Source organism: Canis aureus, chromosome 16 (genome assembly GCF_053574225.1).
Source record: "Canis aureus isolate CA01 chromosome 16, VMU_Caureus_v.1.0, whole genome shotgun sequence".
Taxonomy (NCBI): domain Eukaryota; kingdom Metazoa; phylum Chordata; class Mammalia; order Carnivora; family Canidae; genus Canis; species Canis aureus.
The window spans coordinates 56,603,905-56,620,470 of record NC_135626.1 but is presented as its reverse complement, the minus strand read 5'-3'; the positions used below and the strand labels follow the sequence as shown (position 1 = coordinate 56,620,470).

Below are 16,566 nucleotides of genomic sequence, written 5' to 3'. Positions count from 1 at the left end.
TCTCCCTCTGGATGGAGCAGGGCCCCGGGCGGTGGCACAGGGACGGCGGGTGGCACATGCCCCCCTGGGAGGGCCCGGGGAGGGGCACACACGTGCAGGCCTGTGCCTATAACCCAACTTGTAGCTTGCTCGGGGCCCGCGTCTGCTGAAAGGGCCGGAGAGCCGCGTGGTATTATTATTAATGATGAAGCGCAGAGGTACCTGCCAGGGACTGGAATGGGCTGGGCGCTGCGCGGCGTGGACGGCAAATTGAACTCCAATTTTCTGCTCCACAGTCTTTGTTACACGCCACAAAGCGCCGGTACACCGGGGTCACCAGCCTGATGAATGTGTGTGCTTCTTCGGCGGCGGGTTCCAGCTCTCAGCCTCTGCGTGGAGGCAGACCCGCCGCTCTGGTTTTCCCTTCCCCCGGGGCCCCCCTCCATCTCCTTTCCTGTGGTCCCCACACACCGCGATGACCCCTGCGGAGATCCAAGGTTCGAAACCGGGCCCTGACTCCCCAGTGATCTCTTGCGCCCTTGGCCTCTGGGCAGCGATGAGAGGCTAGAGGGGCGGTAAGGATGCTCCTCCCCAGGGCGCTCGGGGGCTAAATGAGGGAACACAGGGAGGCTGGCGGCAAGGATGAGGCCTTTAGCAAACACCTTTCTTCTCCTTCCCCTCGGGCTGAGCTGCTCGCCCTGGTGCCAGGGAAGGGAAGGCGAGGAGAGGCCACTGAAATTGGGTAGCAAGCGCCCACCCAGGGATGATGAGGCCGGGGGGTGGGGGGGCCAGCATGCCTGCCATGCACCCCAGCTCTCTGGTGCATGTTAGGGAAGTCGATGGCCAGTGCTGAGTCAGACCCCCACTCTTGTCCTCCCTTCCTCGGGGACAGCGGACATCTCCTCCAGGTGATGACCTTTCTCAAGGGTGGCAAACAGGAGGAAAGGGGGTTGCCCTTGGAAAGCATGCTACCCAGAGCTTGGGCCTGCCTGCCCACTGCTCCTGGCACAGGCCTCAATGCCCTGTGTCTGGTGGTGCCATCCCTGGGCAAGGTGGGCACTGGACCCCCCCCCCCCCCACCGGGCTGTGGGCTCCTGGAAGCATCCATATCTCAGTTCTCCAAGGCCCAGGGGAGGTGGGTGTTTCTGTCACCAGAACTTAGGAGACAGGCTGATAGTGGTACCCCTCTGACAGAGAATGCTCACCCCAGGAATGTTCAAGACCATCCCCCTCCTGGAGTGCCAGATACCAGTGGGACAAGTCTCCATGGGGCCACCCGGGCCTGGCCAAGCAGCTGGCCCCCAAAGCTGAGCTATGGCAAGTTGCACAAGTCCCTTTGTGGCCAGAGGGTCTCAGGTCCCAGCTGTAAAACCGGAGAATTGCTCCAAGCATGTGTCCCACCCCGGGGTCAGCAAGAGGAAGACAAGCATCATCCATGCAGCATAATGGAGCTTCTTGGGAAGAATCCCAGGAGTTAGTGAAAATTTTACTATCACTGCTTTTATAGCTCAAATGAATCCGAATACAGTAAAATGATAATAGCGCCGTTAGGCAAAAACATTGTAATCGATGGTGTAAGTTTAATCTCTTAACCCTCCTGCTGAAATGTAAGAAAAGGCTCCCTTCCCCTCTGCTAACCCATCGGAAATGAGAACCCTCTTTTTTCCACATGAGGCTGGGGATGCTTTGGCCTTATCTACTGGTGCGGCCCAGCGGCAGGCCCTGGCTGTGACATGGCTTGCAGAGGTCACCCCCAGTAAGGATGAGGATGGGCCATTTGTGCCAGGTCCTGGTCCTAGGAGGTGGCCGCTAGCCATACCCCAATTTTCAGGTTAGGAGACCGAGATGCAGAGGGTTTTCAGAGCTGCCTGGGGTCACACAACTAGTGAGAGGCTGAGCGGGGTTTGAATCCCAGTAATCCCACTCCAGAGCCCAACAGGATGGTAATGCACACCACTACTCAGATCTTGCAACATTAGAGCTGGAAGGGAACATAAAGATCCCCCAGCCGTGTCCGCCAACAACAGGGAGGTGGCCTGGCCACATTCAAAAGCACGTTCATTTGTCCACTTTTTCATTCATGGATCTGCACCCTCCTGCATGCCAGATTCATTGCCAGGCTCTGGGACTGGGGAGGCGATGGGGCCACCGTCCCTGTCTTCTAAGTGGAGACTAGCCTGGGTGCATGGACATGCATCTTCCATGCTGTAAGGGAAGTAACCTCAGAAGTCTGAGGGACGTGGAGGAGGACATTAGGAAAAAAGTTCCAGAGGACAGGACATTTGAGCTCAGAAGGGACAAAGGGCAGGAACTAATGCAGATTTAATACCTACATTTCCCCAGCAAAGAAGGAAGGAAGGAGCTCTCTGGAGAAAGGGAATGGAATAAGCAAAGGCCCTGGGGCGTATCGAGCATAATCCAGACCAGCAGGACTCACGGCTCCAGACTCACTTCCTCGTGCTCCTTGTTCTCCGCCAGGCTGAATTCTAGGGAAGGGTAGACACAAGTCTCTGTAAGGCATTGTGCTGGTTTCCGAGGGCTGCCATAACCCAATACCATCCGTGCAGCGACTCCAACCGTTCTGGAGGCTGGAAGTCTGAAGCCAAGGTTTTGGCAAGGCCCCGCTCCCTCTGAAGGCCAGAGGGATGAATCCTTCCTTCCTCTTCCAGCTCGTGGTGGCTCCCGGCAATCCTTGGCGTTCCCGGGCTTGTCGATGCACCACCCTGATCTCTGCCCCCACCGCCACGTGGCCATCTTCTAGGGAGAAGACATTTCTGTTCCCCGGTCTCTCCTCTTATAAAGACATCAGTCATGGAGGGCTCACCCCAGGCCCGTTGGACCTCATCTTAATGAAGGACAGCTGCAGTATCCTGTTTCTAAATAGGGCTCCAGGTAGGACATGAATTCGGCTGCGGGGGAGGGGGGGTGGAGACACATTCAACCCAGCCCAGGCATCAACTAGTCTTCCCCTGGAAGTGACAAGATTGGCATCCCCTGGCTTCCAGGTTGGGTCTCATTATCATTCATTCACTACTCGTTAGTTCATTCATTCATTTCCCGAGCATCTTCTTTGCCCTGGGCTCTGTGCCTAGTGCTAGGGCATAGAAAAACAGGAGGCACCCGCCCAGCCCTGGTGGCCTCTCCGTGGCTCATAGTCTTCTTGCCTCTGTGACTTTTTGGCTGAGGGTTTTCTTTTTGGCAGGCCAAGCTGGTTGGGTGATGGGCTTGGGGCACACACACCCTTCCTTCCCCATGCTGGGCTCCGCTGACCCCACTCGCAGTTCCCCTGGGCCACGTTGGGGCTCAGTTGCACTGGCTGCCCTGGTGGCCAGGCCCCCCTAATCAGATTAGATGTGTATTCAAACAAATTGACGATCCGTTCCATTAGATGCTTTTTGAACACGCTTTTCTGAGCGAGAAATCCATTCGGCAGCAGCTGTGGAGGCCGAGGCATAATTGATTGTCCCACCCTCCCAGGCCCCGGCATCAGAAGGTGCCTGGCTCCTGAAGGTCACTGGTGAGGATTAGATTAAGGAGGGCGAGAGCCTTCTTTCCTGGCTAATGAAGCACTTGGCATGCAGGCAGCACTGGGGCTGAGCTGGGCCGGGCATCTGCCAGGAGACAGTGGAGGGGCATAAATTAGCATCTCATTTGTGGGAGGCAGAAGGGAAGCCAGAAGGGAGGGCCTGTGGCGCCCGGGTGCTGCTGCCCTGGCTGGACGGGGTAGGAGCAGGCTTGCCCTGCAAAGCCTGGGGGTGGGAGGGGAGAAGGAGAACGTCTGTGGTCCTGTGGTCCTTATCAGGCATTCAGAGAGTGCCTGCCAGCACCTGCCACCGCGTGTGCTCCCCGAACACTTCTGGAGGCCACGGGCTCCAACAGAAGCACGCATGGCAACCTCTCCTTGCGCCCATAGCACTGTCTTCCTGAACCTTCTCTGGCTCAGGCAGTTCCAGGCTTAGCACACCCTCCCTCCCTCCACCCCCCCCCCCCTCCCACTACCAGCACCACCTGGGTTTGGATGGAAGAAGGACGTGTAGGAATTCCTGACGCTGTGCAGAAGGTCCTGCAGGCCCCTCTTTTCTACCTCATCCTGAGCCTTTGCTCGAGACCTTACAAGCCGCTCCTAGGCAAGACTCGGTTCTTGAGCCACTTGCAGTGGCCATGAGGCAGCCGGATTTGGACGACGCAGGTGAGGGACACCTCTGAGATGCAGGGAATGGGTGGGGTGATCGTAGCACCCCCACCCTGTTTGCCCACCTCCTCCCCGTTTGGTCACGTCCAAAGGTCTGTTGTGCAGAGGGAGCACCCTGGAGGTGCCAAGCGCGATGCTTGGCGTGTGCGTTAGCTCACGTGGTCTTCCCCCCTGCCTCTGGGGCAGGCATTGGAAGCTGTTTTACTGACAAGTAAGGCTCCAGAGTTACTCTGCTTGAGGTCAGACTTTAGTTGGCATGGGAACTGGGATCGACACCTAGATTCTTGGGGCACCCGGGTGGCTCAGTGGTTGAGCATCTGCCTTCAGCTCAGGTTGTGATCCTGGAGTCCCGGGGATCGAGTCCTACATCGGGCTCCCTGCATGGAGCCTGCTTCTCCCTCTACCTATGTCTTTGCCTCCCTCTCTCTGTCTCTCATGAATAAATAAATAAAATCTTAAAAAAAAAAAAAGAAAGAAACCTAGATTCTTTTCTTCAAGCCAGATCCCTGGGGAAGGTTGGCACCTGGAGGTTTGAATGGTGAGCAGAGCTGTGGGATGGACGCCCACTGAGCTCTAAGCCCTGCTCTTCTTCCTTGATCCTTCACACCTGCATCTGTTCATCCTCTACACCATTTGGCTTCCTTATTCCCAGGCCTCTCTCCCTGCACCCTGCCAGCTCACCCCCCTTACCCCCCACTCCAAGGTGGCCGGGCTCCTCTGGCTTGTTCTACTCCCAGTGCATTCTCAGCCAGCATGCCTCTCATCCCTGGATCGAGTTCTGGGGCTGTGACATTAGAAGCCGGGGTGGGAATGCCCCTGCCATACAACCATACTTGTGGCTTCAAAACCAGCGCCCAGAGACAGGTGTCATCCTTCACTTACCACCCATAAGGCCACAGGTCGGGGTATGAAGAGCAGGACAGCCAGCTACCAGATATGGAAAGACCTGCAGCTCTGGGATCCGCCAGACCTGACTTCACATCTGGAAGGCAGAGTCAAATGACCGAACCTTCGAATGACCGAACCTTCTCAGATGAGATGAGTCTTCTCATCTGTAAAATGGGGGTAATGACTTCCTTCCTTGGAAGTTCTCGTGACTCCGTGAGATGCTGGACATAAAATGCTGCCCATATGGACAGCTCTGTGAGAAGCATGAAATAAAGGCAGTAGAGATAGAAGTGGGGGAAGAAGTGAGGCTTGGTGAAGGTGAGGGGGCTGCCCTGAGTCCCTGCTTCCTATGACCCAGGGCCTGGCCAGCTCCAGGGTGCACAGGCTGTCCAGCCGGGACCGGCTAGGGGGCCACAGAGGTCAATCCAGGACAAAGGTGAGGATGCAGAGACCAGAGGACGTTGAGGAGAGAGGTTTGCAAGAATCCCAACCTCCACCCGGTTCCCAGGCATTCCAGAGACACCCCATGCCCAAGCAGTTAGAACTCCTGTGTGTCCAGAGAGGAGCTGCCAAGAGACGGGCTTTGATGCATTTCAGGGCTGGGAGGGGATTCGCCCCTGGAAGCTGGTCCTGGACGACGATAGACATCTTCTGGCCCCTGGGTGGTGGGCGGAGGTCTTCACCCTGGCCGACGAGATTCTGGCTCCAGCAGAGGTGGGGTTCCCAGGCCGGGGCTGGCTTGGGAAGTCCCATCCCAGGAGTGATGGAGGGGCTCCAGAGAAAGAGGATGTTATGCTGCTGGAGGGTGGGAGGAAGGGGAGAGGCCGGAGTTGAGATAAGCTTCTGTGCGGGGCCACAGAGGAGCCAGGGTGGAAGGGTGACAATGGGGGTATTTAGTGAGAATATGAAGGGCAAGGCGGTCAGGGGCGCCTGAGCTGTTTCGGGAAACGAGAAGGAAGCCCAAGACTGAGGCCTTTTGTCCGCCTCTGAAGGCGGCTCTTCCTTCAAGGGTCTCAGACCCTGGTGGTCAGGGCCCCCCACCCCAGCCGCGCCTCACCCCGCCCTTTCCTCTGTCCCCGGCGGGACCGGCCCGCAACCGCTCCCCCTGCACGCTCACATGCGTGTATGCACGCGCGGGTGTAGACCGGCTTATAAATAACTAACCCATACCTGCGGGACGCAGCAGAAGTTCCCCAAAGCCACAGAGTGAAAAGTGCGTCCCCTCCCACCCAGTTCCTCCTAGAGCCTCAGCTGAGCCCGGTCTCTTACGTAACCCCCTAGAAAAAGCCTCTGCCTAGACAAGCAAATATATTTTTATGCTTCAAGGAAAAAAAGAGCACAAATGGTGGCAGATTCCACGTCCGTTCCACACCTTGCTTGTTTTCACTTCACGGTGGTTCTCAAGAACTGTCCCAGAGCCTGACGCTGCGACAATTCTCGAGTTTGGAGATGCGATCGCTTCTTTACCCGGGGCCCTCCTGATGGACACTCGGGGGTCATTTTTGAGCTTTCGCTGTTACAAACATAATGCTGCTGTGAAGTGCTGTCACTGGAAGGTGGTGGATTGGGGGGGAGGAGGATGTTTAGTTTCCTTTTTTTTTTTTTTTTTGTATTTTATGTATTTATTCATGAGAGACACACAGAGAGAGGCAGAGACACAGGCAGAGGGAGACGCAGGCTCCCTGCGGGGAGCCCTATGCGGGACTCGATCCCAGGACCCCGGGGTCATGCCCTGGGCCAAAGGCAGGTGCTCAACCCTGAGCCTCCCTGGAGCCCACATGCTCAGTTCTGATGGCACCACCAGGCCACTGTCCGCAGACGCCGTCCCGAGGGGTTGTCCCCAAAGCCGTGTGCGCGCACCCCTGGGTCCCCACGGCCTGCCGGGCACCGGGCGCTATCTTGCTTTCAGATCGGGGCCCAAGTGATAGGAAAAAAACCGCTATCTTACTGAGTTTTGTTTGCCTTTCTCTTATCGTGAGGTTCAGCATCTTTGTCCGCATTTCAGAGTTATTTGTAATTATTTCCTGTGAACTCTTCATATCCTTTGCCCATTTTTCTGTTGGTTTGTTCATCTTCTTCTTTCTGATTTATGAGAATATTTTTTATATCGGGAAAATGAGCTCTTTGTCCATGAGAGAAGTCGCAAACATTCTCCCCGGGTTTGTCATTTGTTGCTTTTTTTTGTTTATGGGTATTTTTTTTTCCATGTAGGATTTTTATATTGCTGAAGGTATCAATCTGTTTTATGACTTCCTGGAGTTTGTGTAGTACTTAGAAAGTACTTGGCGAATACTTCACCTCCTCAAGATTATATATTTTTAAATCTCTGTGAGTTTCTTCTACTTCTTTTAGAATTTCGTTTTTCATGCTTAAAACATTGATCCATCTAGCATTTATTTTGAGGAAAAGTGTGAGGAAGAGATTCAACTTTTTTTTTCCCCCAAATGGTTCCCTCGATGTTCCAAAGCCATTTGGTGAATAATTGATCTTTTCCCCACCAACTTGAAATTCTACTTTCATCATATATTAAATAATCCCATATGTATCGGGGTCTATTTCTAGATTCTGAGACTGTCATTTCATCAGACTATTTCTACAAGAACACACTGTTTTAATTATTGCAACTTTATGAAACAGTTGAATATCTGGGCTAGTCTGCTCCATCTACCATACTTTTTCAGGATTTCTTGGTTATCCTTTTGTTATTTTTTTTTAATGTGAATTTCAGAATCACTTTGGTTAAAAAAAAAAATCTTTCGTGTGTGTGTGCGTTTTCAAAGTGAGGAAAAGTTTAAGGGAATGACACCCATATAATATCGATCCTTCCTATCCACAGTTCTTTTCCGTTCTCAGTTAACTCGTTCCCACTGAGAAGGTGGCTAACAGGGCTGTTGTGGACAGTTGTACAAGCTGTGTACTGCACAAAGGAGCTGCAGGTGCCTGCCAACAGGGCACGAGCTCTTCTCTCCCGTAGTCTGCCCATCTTCACGTATGATGGATAGTAACAGTAGCCGTGCCTCCTATAGCATGTTCCAGACGCTCTTCTTTTTTTTTTATTTATTTATTTATTTATGATAGTCACAGAGAGAGAGAGAGAAGCAGAGACATAGGCAGAGGGAGAAGCAGGCTCCATGCACCGGGAGCCCGATGTGGGATTCGATCTTGGGTCTCCAGGATCACGCCCTGAGCCAAAGGCAGGCGCCAAACCACTGCGCCACCCAGGGATCCCTCCAGACGCTCTTCTGACCTCTGTTTTAAAATTTATTTAACCCACACCACAAACGGATCCCCTAATTTACAACTAGGAAATTGAAGTGCATAAAAAAGGTTATAAGTAAGTTGAAGGCCAGTTGATTTGTGTCCCCCACGCGGGCATTCATGGGACAGAAATCTGTTCCTGCACTTAAGTACACACCCAGACACACACGACACGCACATACAGATGACAACACATCTCCATACATACACAGATACACACAGACACTCGAGGACACGTACACAGCCTACACATGGGTGCACACGTGCATGCACACACACAGCTGTCCCTGCCCCAGTATCCTTCCCCCCTGCAGCACCCACAGTGCCAGACGCCCTGCCATCCCCTGCTTTTGGAAGATGACAGGCCTATCAAGGAAAACCAGCTGGCTGGGCTCCTGCCATGGCTCAGTGCTGGGTAGGGCCTGCCTCCCACACCCCTGTGTCAGATGGTGGGGGGCTGGGGTGGGGTGGGGACCACACCGCAGGGGCTGGGGCAGAGGAGCCCTAGCCCCTCCCAGGTCTCCATGTGAGGATCACACGAGATGAGGGATGCAGGGATGCTCGGGGCTCGGGGGCACCAGTGGGCTCTCTCGGGAAAGGCCAGCGCCGCCCTCCTCTTCCCGGCCGCTGGGGTGGGCCCTTCCCCGGGCACGTCGCGGGCCTCCTCCAGGCTGGTGCGCCCAGAGGGCCCGAGGGAGGAACTGGCACACGCAGACTGGGGAGCGGATTGCCCAGTGAGCCGGCGTGCAGAGGCGCGGGGCTCTGGGCGCAGAGCGCGTGAGTGCACGCGTGTGTGCAAGCGCCCGCCCCGCCCGCCCCTCTGATGTTCTGGCTCTGAATCAGCCCCGCATCCCCCGGCTTGAATCACTGGGGGTTGGGAGCGTTATTGTTTTAAAACAAACGTGTGATGACAGGAACTAACAGAGGGTTTTTAGAAACGCGATTCAAAGGGCTCTTGAACGCTGCTGGGGAATAGGAATGTGCCTTTGAAGTGTGAACGTGCCCATTTGTCAAATGGGGGAGCAGAGCCGCTGCTTCAGCAGATCCGCGCCTGCAAATGGGTGCCTGTTGGCCTCTCTGCCCCCCGAGCCTGCGGAGGTGGGTGAGGGAGCGGGGCCGGGTGGGGGCGCTCCCCCCCCCATGCTCCCCCAGAGAGACCTTCTGAAGGGCTTTGTGAGGCATGTCAGGAGGTGTGCAGAGGGGCGGGAGCAGGGGTGGGATGGGGTTCCTCCCCAGTATCCCCCCCGGGGGGTTGAGGCCAGGCCCCGGATGTACATCACTGACGCTCTGAGTCGCCAGACTGTGGTTGAGGCGGGGCTGAGGCCTTGACCTGAATGTGAACCACCTGCAGACCACAGACGCCCAATTCTGGCCAAAGCTGAGGGTCAAAGGACCCTCGGGATGGAATCAAGCAGCCTGGCGATGGAGGGGACCCGCCAGATGGACTCTTGATGTCTTTGAGGGTCTCCCCCAGCCTTGGGGGCAGGACTCAGGACGCCCCCGTCCCCTGCCACTTGTGTCCACCCTCCCCCGCCCCACGTTGTTTTCCTTGTCACATTTATATTCCCTTTGACTGAAGTGCAGTAAGTACTTCCCTTCCTTCTGCCCTGGAGGGAGAAATCCAGAAGCACGGGGTATCCAGTGGATGGGGATCCCGAGGGGAGAGACACAGAAAGTACCAGAACAAAGGCAGGAGAAGCGGGGTGGGGGCGGCAGCAGGAGTGAGCCTTGGCAAGGTCTGGGAAGAGAGGGAGGTGGGGAACGTGTTGGTGGGCATGGAGGATTCGCTCTGAAGATCAAGCTCTGAAGTCAGACCTCCCCAAGTTCAAGTCCTCCCGGGCCACATGACCTTGAGCAAGTTACCTGGCTGCACCTGCTCTGTGTGCTCAGGAGCCTTAGGGCGCGACAGGAGCGACCCCCCGAAGGTGAGCAAGTGATAACTGGTGGTTTTGTGTCTCTGTTTACCACAGATGACGTGGCCCCCTATTTCAAGACGGAGCCCGTGCGGACGCAGGTGCACCTGGAGGGGAACCGGCTGGTGCTCACGTGCATGGCCGAGGGCAGCTGGCCGCTGGAGTTCAAGTGGCTTCATAACAACAGAGAGCTGACCAAGTTCTCCCTGGAGTACAGGCAAGCCTCCCCTCCCCTCGCCTCCCCTCCTCTTCCTGGCTGCCAGGGCCAACGCCAGGGCTGTGCCCTGAAGGGGAACCAGGGTGGGGGCCTGTCTGGCAGTTTGGGAGCAGCCACCAGTGCTCCTGGGAGGCTGGGGTGGAGAAAGGTGGGGGGCAAAGCGCTGTGCCCCAAGAGTGAGAGGCCCCTGCCCTGCTGAGCCCAACAGAGGACGTCTAGGGAGTGCACCGGGGGTGCTACCCCGGCGGGGTGACCCCAGCAACAGGGAACAGAGTAGAGGCGATGGGTGGGGTGGGGAAGCTCAGCCCCAGCAGCTGCACTGTGGTCATGCCTATGACCAGACCCCTCCTTCCCAAGCCCTGAGAAGAACTCTGCTGTCTCCTGGGGGCACTGAGGTGGGGGTGTGGGGCTGGGTCCAATACACGGCAGGGTGGGGGACACATGGCAACATGGGATCAGCGAGGGAAGGACATCTGGTATTTGGGGGTAGTGCAGGTGAGACACGGAGGTGCCCTGCCTGCCCAGGGCCTTTGGGCTCGTCCCCACTCCATGTTGGTGCCCTGAGCTCTGGACTGGCCCTTGCCTCCCCGGGACACTGCCCGGCCGGGAGAGAAGAGAGGAGAGTCGGGCACAGGATCTCAGTGAAGCAGGTTCCTGCAGGAAGCCTGAGCCGTCAGGCAGCTGCCCCCCAAGCCCACCCTGGCCTCCAGCACTTTCCTCCTGGCAGTGCGCCCCCTCCCCACCTCCAGCTCCTATCTTCCCATCTCATCTCTGCCTGTTTTTACTGGCTCCCAACCCTGTGGCTGGTGATTAATCCCCAGGCCTGATGTGCATAATCGGTTTTGTTGGGGAAACAAGATTGTCTTGCCCTGGGGATGTTGATACAGATCTGCGCCAGGGACCGGAATGCAAATGAGAGGAGGGTATTTAATTGCTTGAGGATCTGTTCTTTCCGGAGAACCATCCTTTTCTTTGCTGAGCAGGGCGGCCAGAGTTTGGGGTGTCCCCCTGCACTTGGGCCCCGGAGTTCCTTCCGCCCCAAACCTAGACTGGATTGGCTGGTGTGGCCACTTTGTCTGAAGGGGGAGTTGGAGGGTCCAGGGCAGGAGAGCCCCCTTCCCATCTGGATGGCGAGAGACCAGGAAGCAGGAGGCCCTCCAGTACTGGCCACTTGGGGTGGCGGAGGGGTTGGGTCTCCGGGGAGCTCATGAAGGATACCAGGGGTGCCCCCCTGAGCAGCCCCTGTGGTGGTTTTCACTTGAGGGCCCAGAGCACTCCTGGCTGCTGCCTGGAGTCCGGGGGCAGTTTTGACAATGTCTGTGAAGAGCCCCAGCGTCCTTTGGATGGGGGACATGCCTGAGTGGGAACCGCAGGAACATGTGGATGGCATACCACATGTGGTGTCAGGGCCTCCCAGCCTGCCCCTGACTTCTCCTGGCAAGGACCTGGGCCAGGATCGAGGAGGAGGAAGAGGGCTGGTTCTCTATCTGGGGCCCAGCTGTTCTTTTGGTGCCTCAGAACTGCGCCAGGACGCCAGTGTGGACGGTTCACAGAGGGCAGATCCTAGCTCGGCCTTAGGATCAGACTTGCCCACAGATGGAACCGGCTTCCTCTAACCAGTGTGGACGGTTCACGGAGGGCAGATCCTAGCTCGGCCTTAGGATCAGACTTGCCCACGGATGGAACGGGCTTCCTCTGGAAGCAGCTCTGTGTCTTGGATACATCCACGTGGCGGTCAGGGTCCAGCTGGTGAGGATGGTAGTGACCATCATAATCACTGGCAGTGAAAAAGAATTTACTCTATGGCTGATGTTGCCACGTGCACCCTCAACATTTCACTCAAGGTCAGATCGTTGAGCTGGGCTTCAAATGTAAGTCGCCGGGCTCCAGGGCTGGAAAACCTTCACATCGAGCTTCTCATCAAGGAAGGACCGCTTCCTTCATTTGCGTCCCAAGCATCCTCTGCTCACTGTGCTCTGCAGGTTCTAAAAAACAAAGCAGAGTGGGGAATGCAAACACACCCCGTCTCATCATTTATACATGACACTGTGAGCAAGCCACACACCTGAGGTCAGAGTTCACCTGCTGAGTGACACTGAGAAGTTCATGATCACAGGCTTACGGCCCCATGATTTCAGGGCAGAAGGAGGTCCCCGGAAGTTCCATGTAGGAAGTCCCAGAGAAGGATTCTGATTGGCCCAGGTTGGGTCATCCCATTTATTTTTGCTAAACTATTTAAGAATTAGTTGCAGACATCATGTCACTTCACCGCTAAGTGGAATTTCCCCAAAACAAGGCGTTCTCCTACAGAACCACAATGCAACATTCCCACTCAGGAAATTTCCCGTCGATGCACTACCGATGCATCGCATATGTGGCCCATATTCACATTTCTCCATCCCAAGGATATCCTTTGGGGCCTTTTATACTGTTGTTTGATAGGAGATCTAATCAAGGGCCGCGTGGTAAATTTAGGTGTCGTGACTCCTTAGACTGCTTCAATCTAGAACCATCCCTCATTGTTTCTCCCATCTTTCTTGGCATTGACATTTCTGAGGGCTCAGCCAGTTTTGCAGAATGTCCCCCAGAGTAGATTTGTCCAGTTCTAGCCTCATGATTAGACTCATGTTAAAACTTTTTGGCAAGAATATTACCCAGATGTGTGTTCTTCTCAGTGCTTCCTACTTGAAGGCACTCATCGTCAGCTTGCCCCATCATTGGTGATGGTAGGTTTGATCAACTGGTCAAGGGTGACGTGCACCAGATTTCTCCAGTGTCAAGGTAATGGAGGTATCCTCTCCCTTTGGGAGATAACTGGAAACTGAATATCCTGCTCCCCAGGAATCATTCTCCCAGTGGTTGGTTGAGTATCGATTGATGAATCTAACCTGAATCCATTATTACCATTGTGGGTGTGATAAGCAGATTTTCCACTTCTATCGTTTCTTCTACTTATATTTGCCATCCTTTTGTGAAAGAGATCTTCCTTTTATCACCTCCTTTAAGATAATGAAGCATCAGTATGAAGTGGTGGATAGTATTTCCTATTCAGTGTGTTTTAATCTATCCCTGTCATTCTTCATTTTGATGCTCAGTAGTCACCCATAATTGGCCGATGGAGCTTCTACAAGCTGGATCCTGAGTTTTGGGGACATGTCCCCATTGGATTTTTAGCACTTTCTCGCTTTTTGGCTCAATAAAATGTTCCTTTGAAAAAAAAAATGCACACCAAAAAAATGCATCCCAGAAGAGCGTGGCCAGCTTCTCATCCCATGGTCCTCTGACCGCTGTTTGCTGCTGAGGACTTAGTCTCTTGCAAACCCCAAGCTTTGAGTTGGGTGATAATAACCAATTTTCAGGCAGAAAGATGGCTGAATTTACTCAGCAAGTCAAGAGAAAATAAGATTGGAAGTGCTGCCATAAATTTCACTATGTTTCCCACCCGTCTCCAAAGGAAGACGTTTGCATTCACATCCAACCTCCACCGGCCTTTATTGTCAGTGGGAATCTGTAACAGAATGGGCGTAGCGTGTGCGTGTGCATGCGTGTGTGCGTGCGTGTGACATCTGCATGAAGGAAAGCATCCCACTGAGCACAAGTGACTGTGGCGAGTTTGTGGGACCACATCCATCCCGGGGGGTGGGGGCAGGGTACAAATAGCATGGACTTTGGAGTTGGTGCCACCTGAATACAATCACGCCTCCTACCACTTCCTAGCTCTGTGGCCTCGGCCAGAATCAGCCACCACGCGCTTGTTTTCTCATCTTAGAATCGGGCACATGCCTACTTTAAAAGGTTATAGTAAGAATTAAAGGAGATTCTATGGGACAAGCCCCTTCTGTGGTGCCATAGACTAGATCTGGTAACAGGCCAAGAGGTCACAGGGGCTGGGGAGGCAGGGCTCTGTGCCCCTATTCCAGTGACACTGATGGTCCAGGACCCTTCTTAGAACTCTTTTTTTTTTTTCCAGTGCTGTAAGAGCCGCTTGTTGGTGACATATGTTACCTGTTTTGCAACCAGCCTTGAATTCCCAGTTTGAGAAATAAAGTGGCTGTTACAGTAGGAGGTACCACTTGGGTACAAAGCAGTATCAGACTCCAAGGAAATGAGATCTCTTTTCCCATGTGGACGGGACACGGCATGGGAAGACTTTCCCAAAGGTTTGGGCACTGTCCCCACCACCCCCCACTACCCGCGGGACAGGTGCGTGGCTTCGCACGGTGACTCTGGGTGTGTGTCGGGGTGTGTGGGAGGAGGTTGGACACAACACTCAGTTGGAGGCATAAAGTCTGATGTGTTTGTTAGCCTCTGTGCATGAGTGTGCGTGGGGGAGGTGGCTAAGTGGGTGGGTGTGATTCCTTCATGCTCTCGTATGCGTGTTTAACCATTGTGCATCTGTGTCTGTGCAAACCACACTGACGTGTTAGCCTAACTTCCTGACTAGGTGGGATGGTAACTCATGGAAGGTCCTGTGTTGCCCCTGGAGCCCCTTCCCTCAGATCTCTCTCCGCTCCTCCTCCCTCCCCTCGTCCCCCCTCCTCTGCCCTCTCCTCCCCTCCCCTCTGCCCCCTCGGAGGCCATCTCCCCAGACTGCATCAGTTCTGCCTCAGTTTGCTTCCGCTGCACCAGCCAGGGCTGCGTGGCTGGGGACAACCCACCAGCTCAAGAAACGGCAGGTCAGGCCGTAGCAATGGGGGAGGAGGGAGGGAGGGAGGATGGAGGGGGGATGGACTGGAACCGCTACCTGTCCTTGTGACCACATCCTGGCAAAGCCATCCACCAGGTTATTTTGTCCTGCCCTGGGCATGCTTTCTCGCATATCTTTTCTCACATTTAAAATCGAACCAGAAAAACAAACCAGCTAGGTGGCTCTTACACACACACACACACACACACACACACAGATTTCCATGCATGGTAAACTTCACATACACCATCTCACAGCTGCACTAGGTGAGTGTTATTACCCTCATTTTGCAAATGAGGAGCCTGGAGCTCGGAGGAGTTCTGGAACTCGCCTGCGGTCGTGAAGAGAGCAAGTGGCAGGTCCAGGAGGTCGGTCTGACCGGAGTGTGTTCTTGTCCCACTTGTAGAGACGCACACGGGTTCCCGATTGGGCTCCTTCTCCCACACTCCTGTCACTGTATGTCATTCTTCTGCCTTGAGAGGCAAGAAGCCAGGGGCCCCCTCAGACCCTCTGACGCACAAGCGAGAGGGAGTGAGACCAGCAGAGGCTGCGTCCCGCCCCTGAGGCCCCAGCTGGTCCCTGGCTGGCGTGGAGAAGAGCAGGTGTGTGGAGGGGCAGCTCAGATAAGCCGGGCAGGGTGTCTGGCTGGCCCTATACTGGGTCCCCAGCCCCACTGCTAGGTGATGTGCCTTGTGGGGGAGCTGTGGTGTTGGGGCCCTGCGCGTGGGCTCGACAGCAGAGAGAATAAAGCCTGGTGGCTAAAGCAGGGACCCAGGCATGCCACAGCCCTGGCTAGGGGCACAAAGCAGGGGATGCATGTGGAGCGGCTGCAGCCTTTGAAATTCTTCAGAGGAGAGGATGAAGAGCAAACTCTCTGGACCAGCTGTTTTGTCTCTGGCAGAGGCCAGAGGGCTTCCCAAGAGGTCACTGGAGCACATGCCACGTGGGTGTCCAGAACCGAGCCAAGCTCTTACCAACAGCAGTTCTGGAAGGTTGGAGCTATTATTATCTCTGCGTCATCACTTGGAGTCACAGCCCAGAGAGATCCAGCAACTGGCCCAAGGTCACACAGCTGGACGTGGGGAGTCAGGTTTTACCCAGGATTGTTTGGACTCCAACCCTGCCTCCCTCCGCCGGCTCCGAGCTGTCTTGCCAGGTGTGTCCTCCCCCAGGGCAGTGGCAGTGCCCAGACCCAGCTTTCTGGCGATGGCCCCAGCTGGCCTCCTAAACCAGTACAGGAGAGCTCATCATGGCCAACACATGGACTTACATGGGCCCAGCCCTGTTTGAAGGGTTTCACTTATGTGAACTCTTGGTTTTGTTTTGTTTTTTTAAGATTTTATGTATTTATCTGAGAAAGAGAGCGAGAAAGAGAGAGAGCGAGAGTGCACAAGCCAGGAGGAGAGGGAGAAGCAGGCTCCCTGCTGAGCAG

The 16,566-nt window shown here is 55.0% G+C and overlaps 1 protein-coding gene across 2 annotated transcripts in view; it reads left to right on the top strand.

The window, feature by feature from the left end:
- Window positions 1-16,566, top strand: part of SDK2 (sidekick cell adhesion molecule 2) — a 258,375-nt gene that overhangs the window by 111,543 nt on the left and 130,266 nt on the right. For both annotated transcript variants that reach the window (XM_077854095.1, XM_077854094.1), the window contains exon 2: window positions 10,288-10,447. In XM_077854095.1, the coding sequence (XP_077710221.1) occupies window positions 10,288-10,447 (160 nt within the window). The remainder of the gene's footprint in view (window positions 1-10,287; window positions 10,448-16,566) is intronic.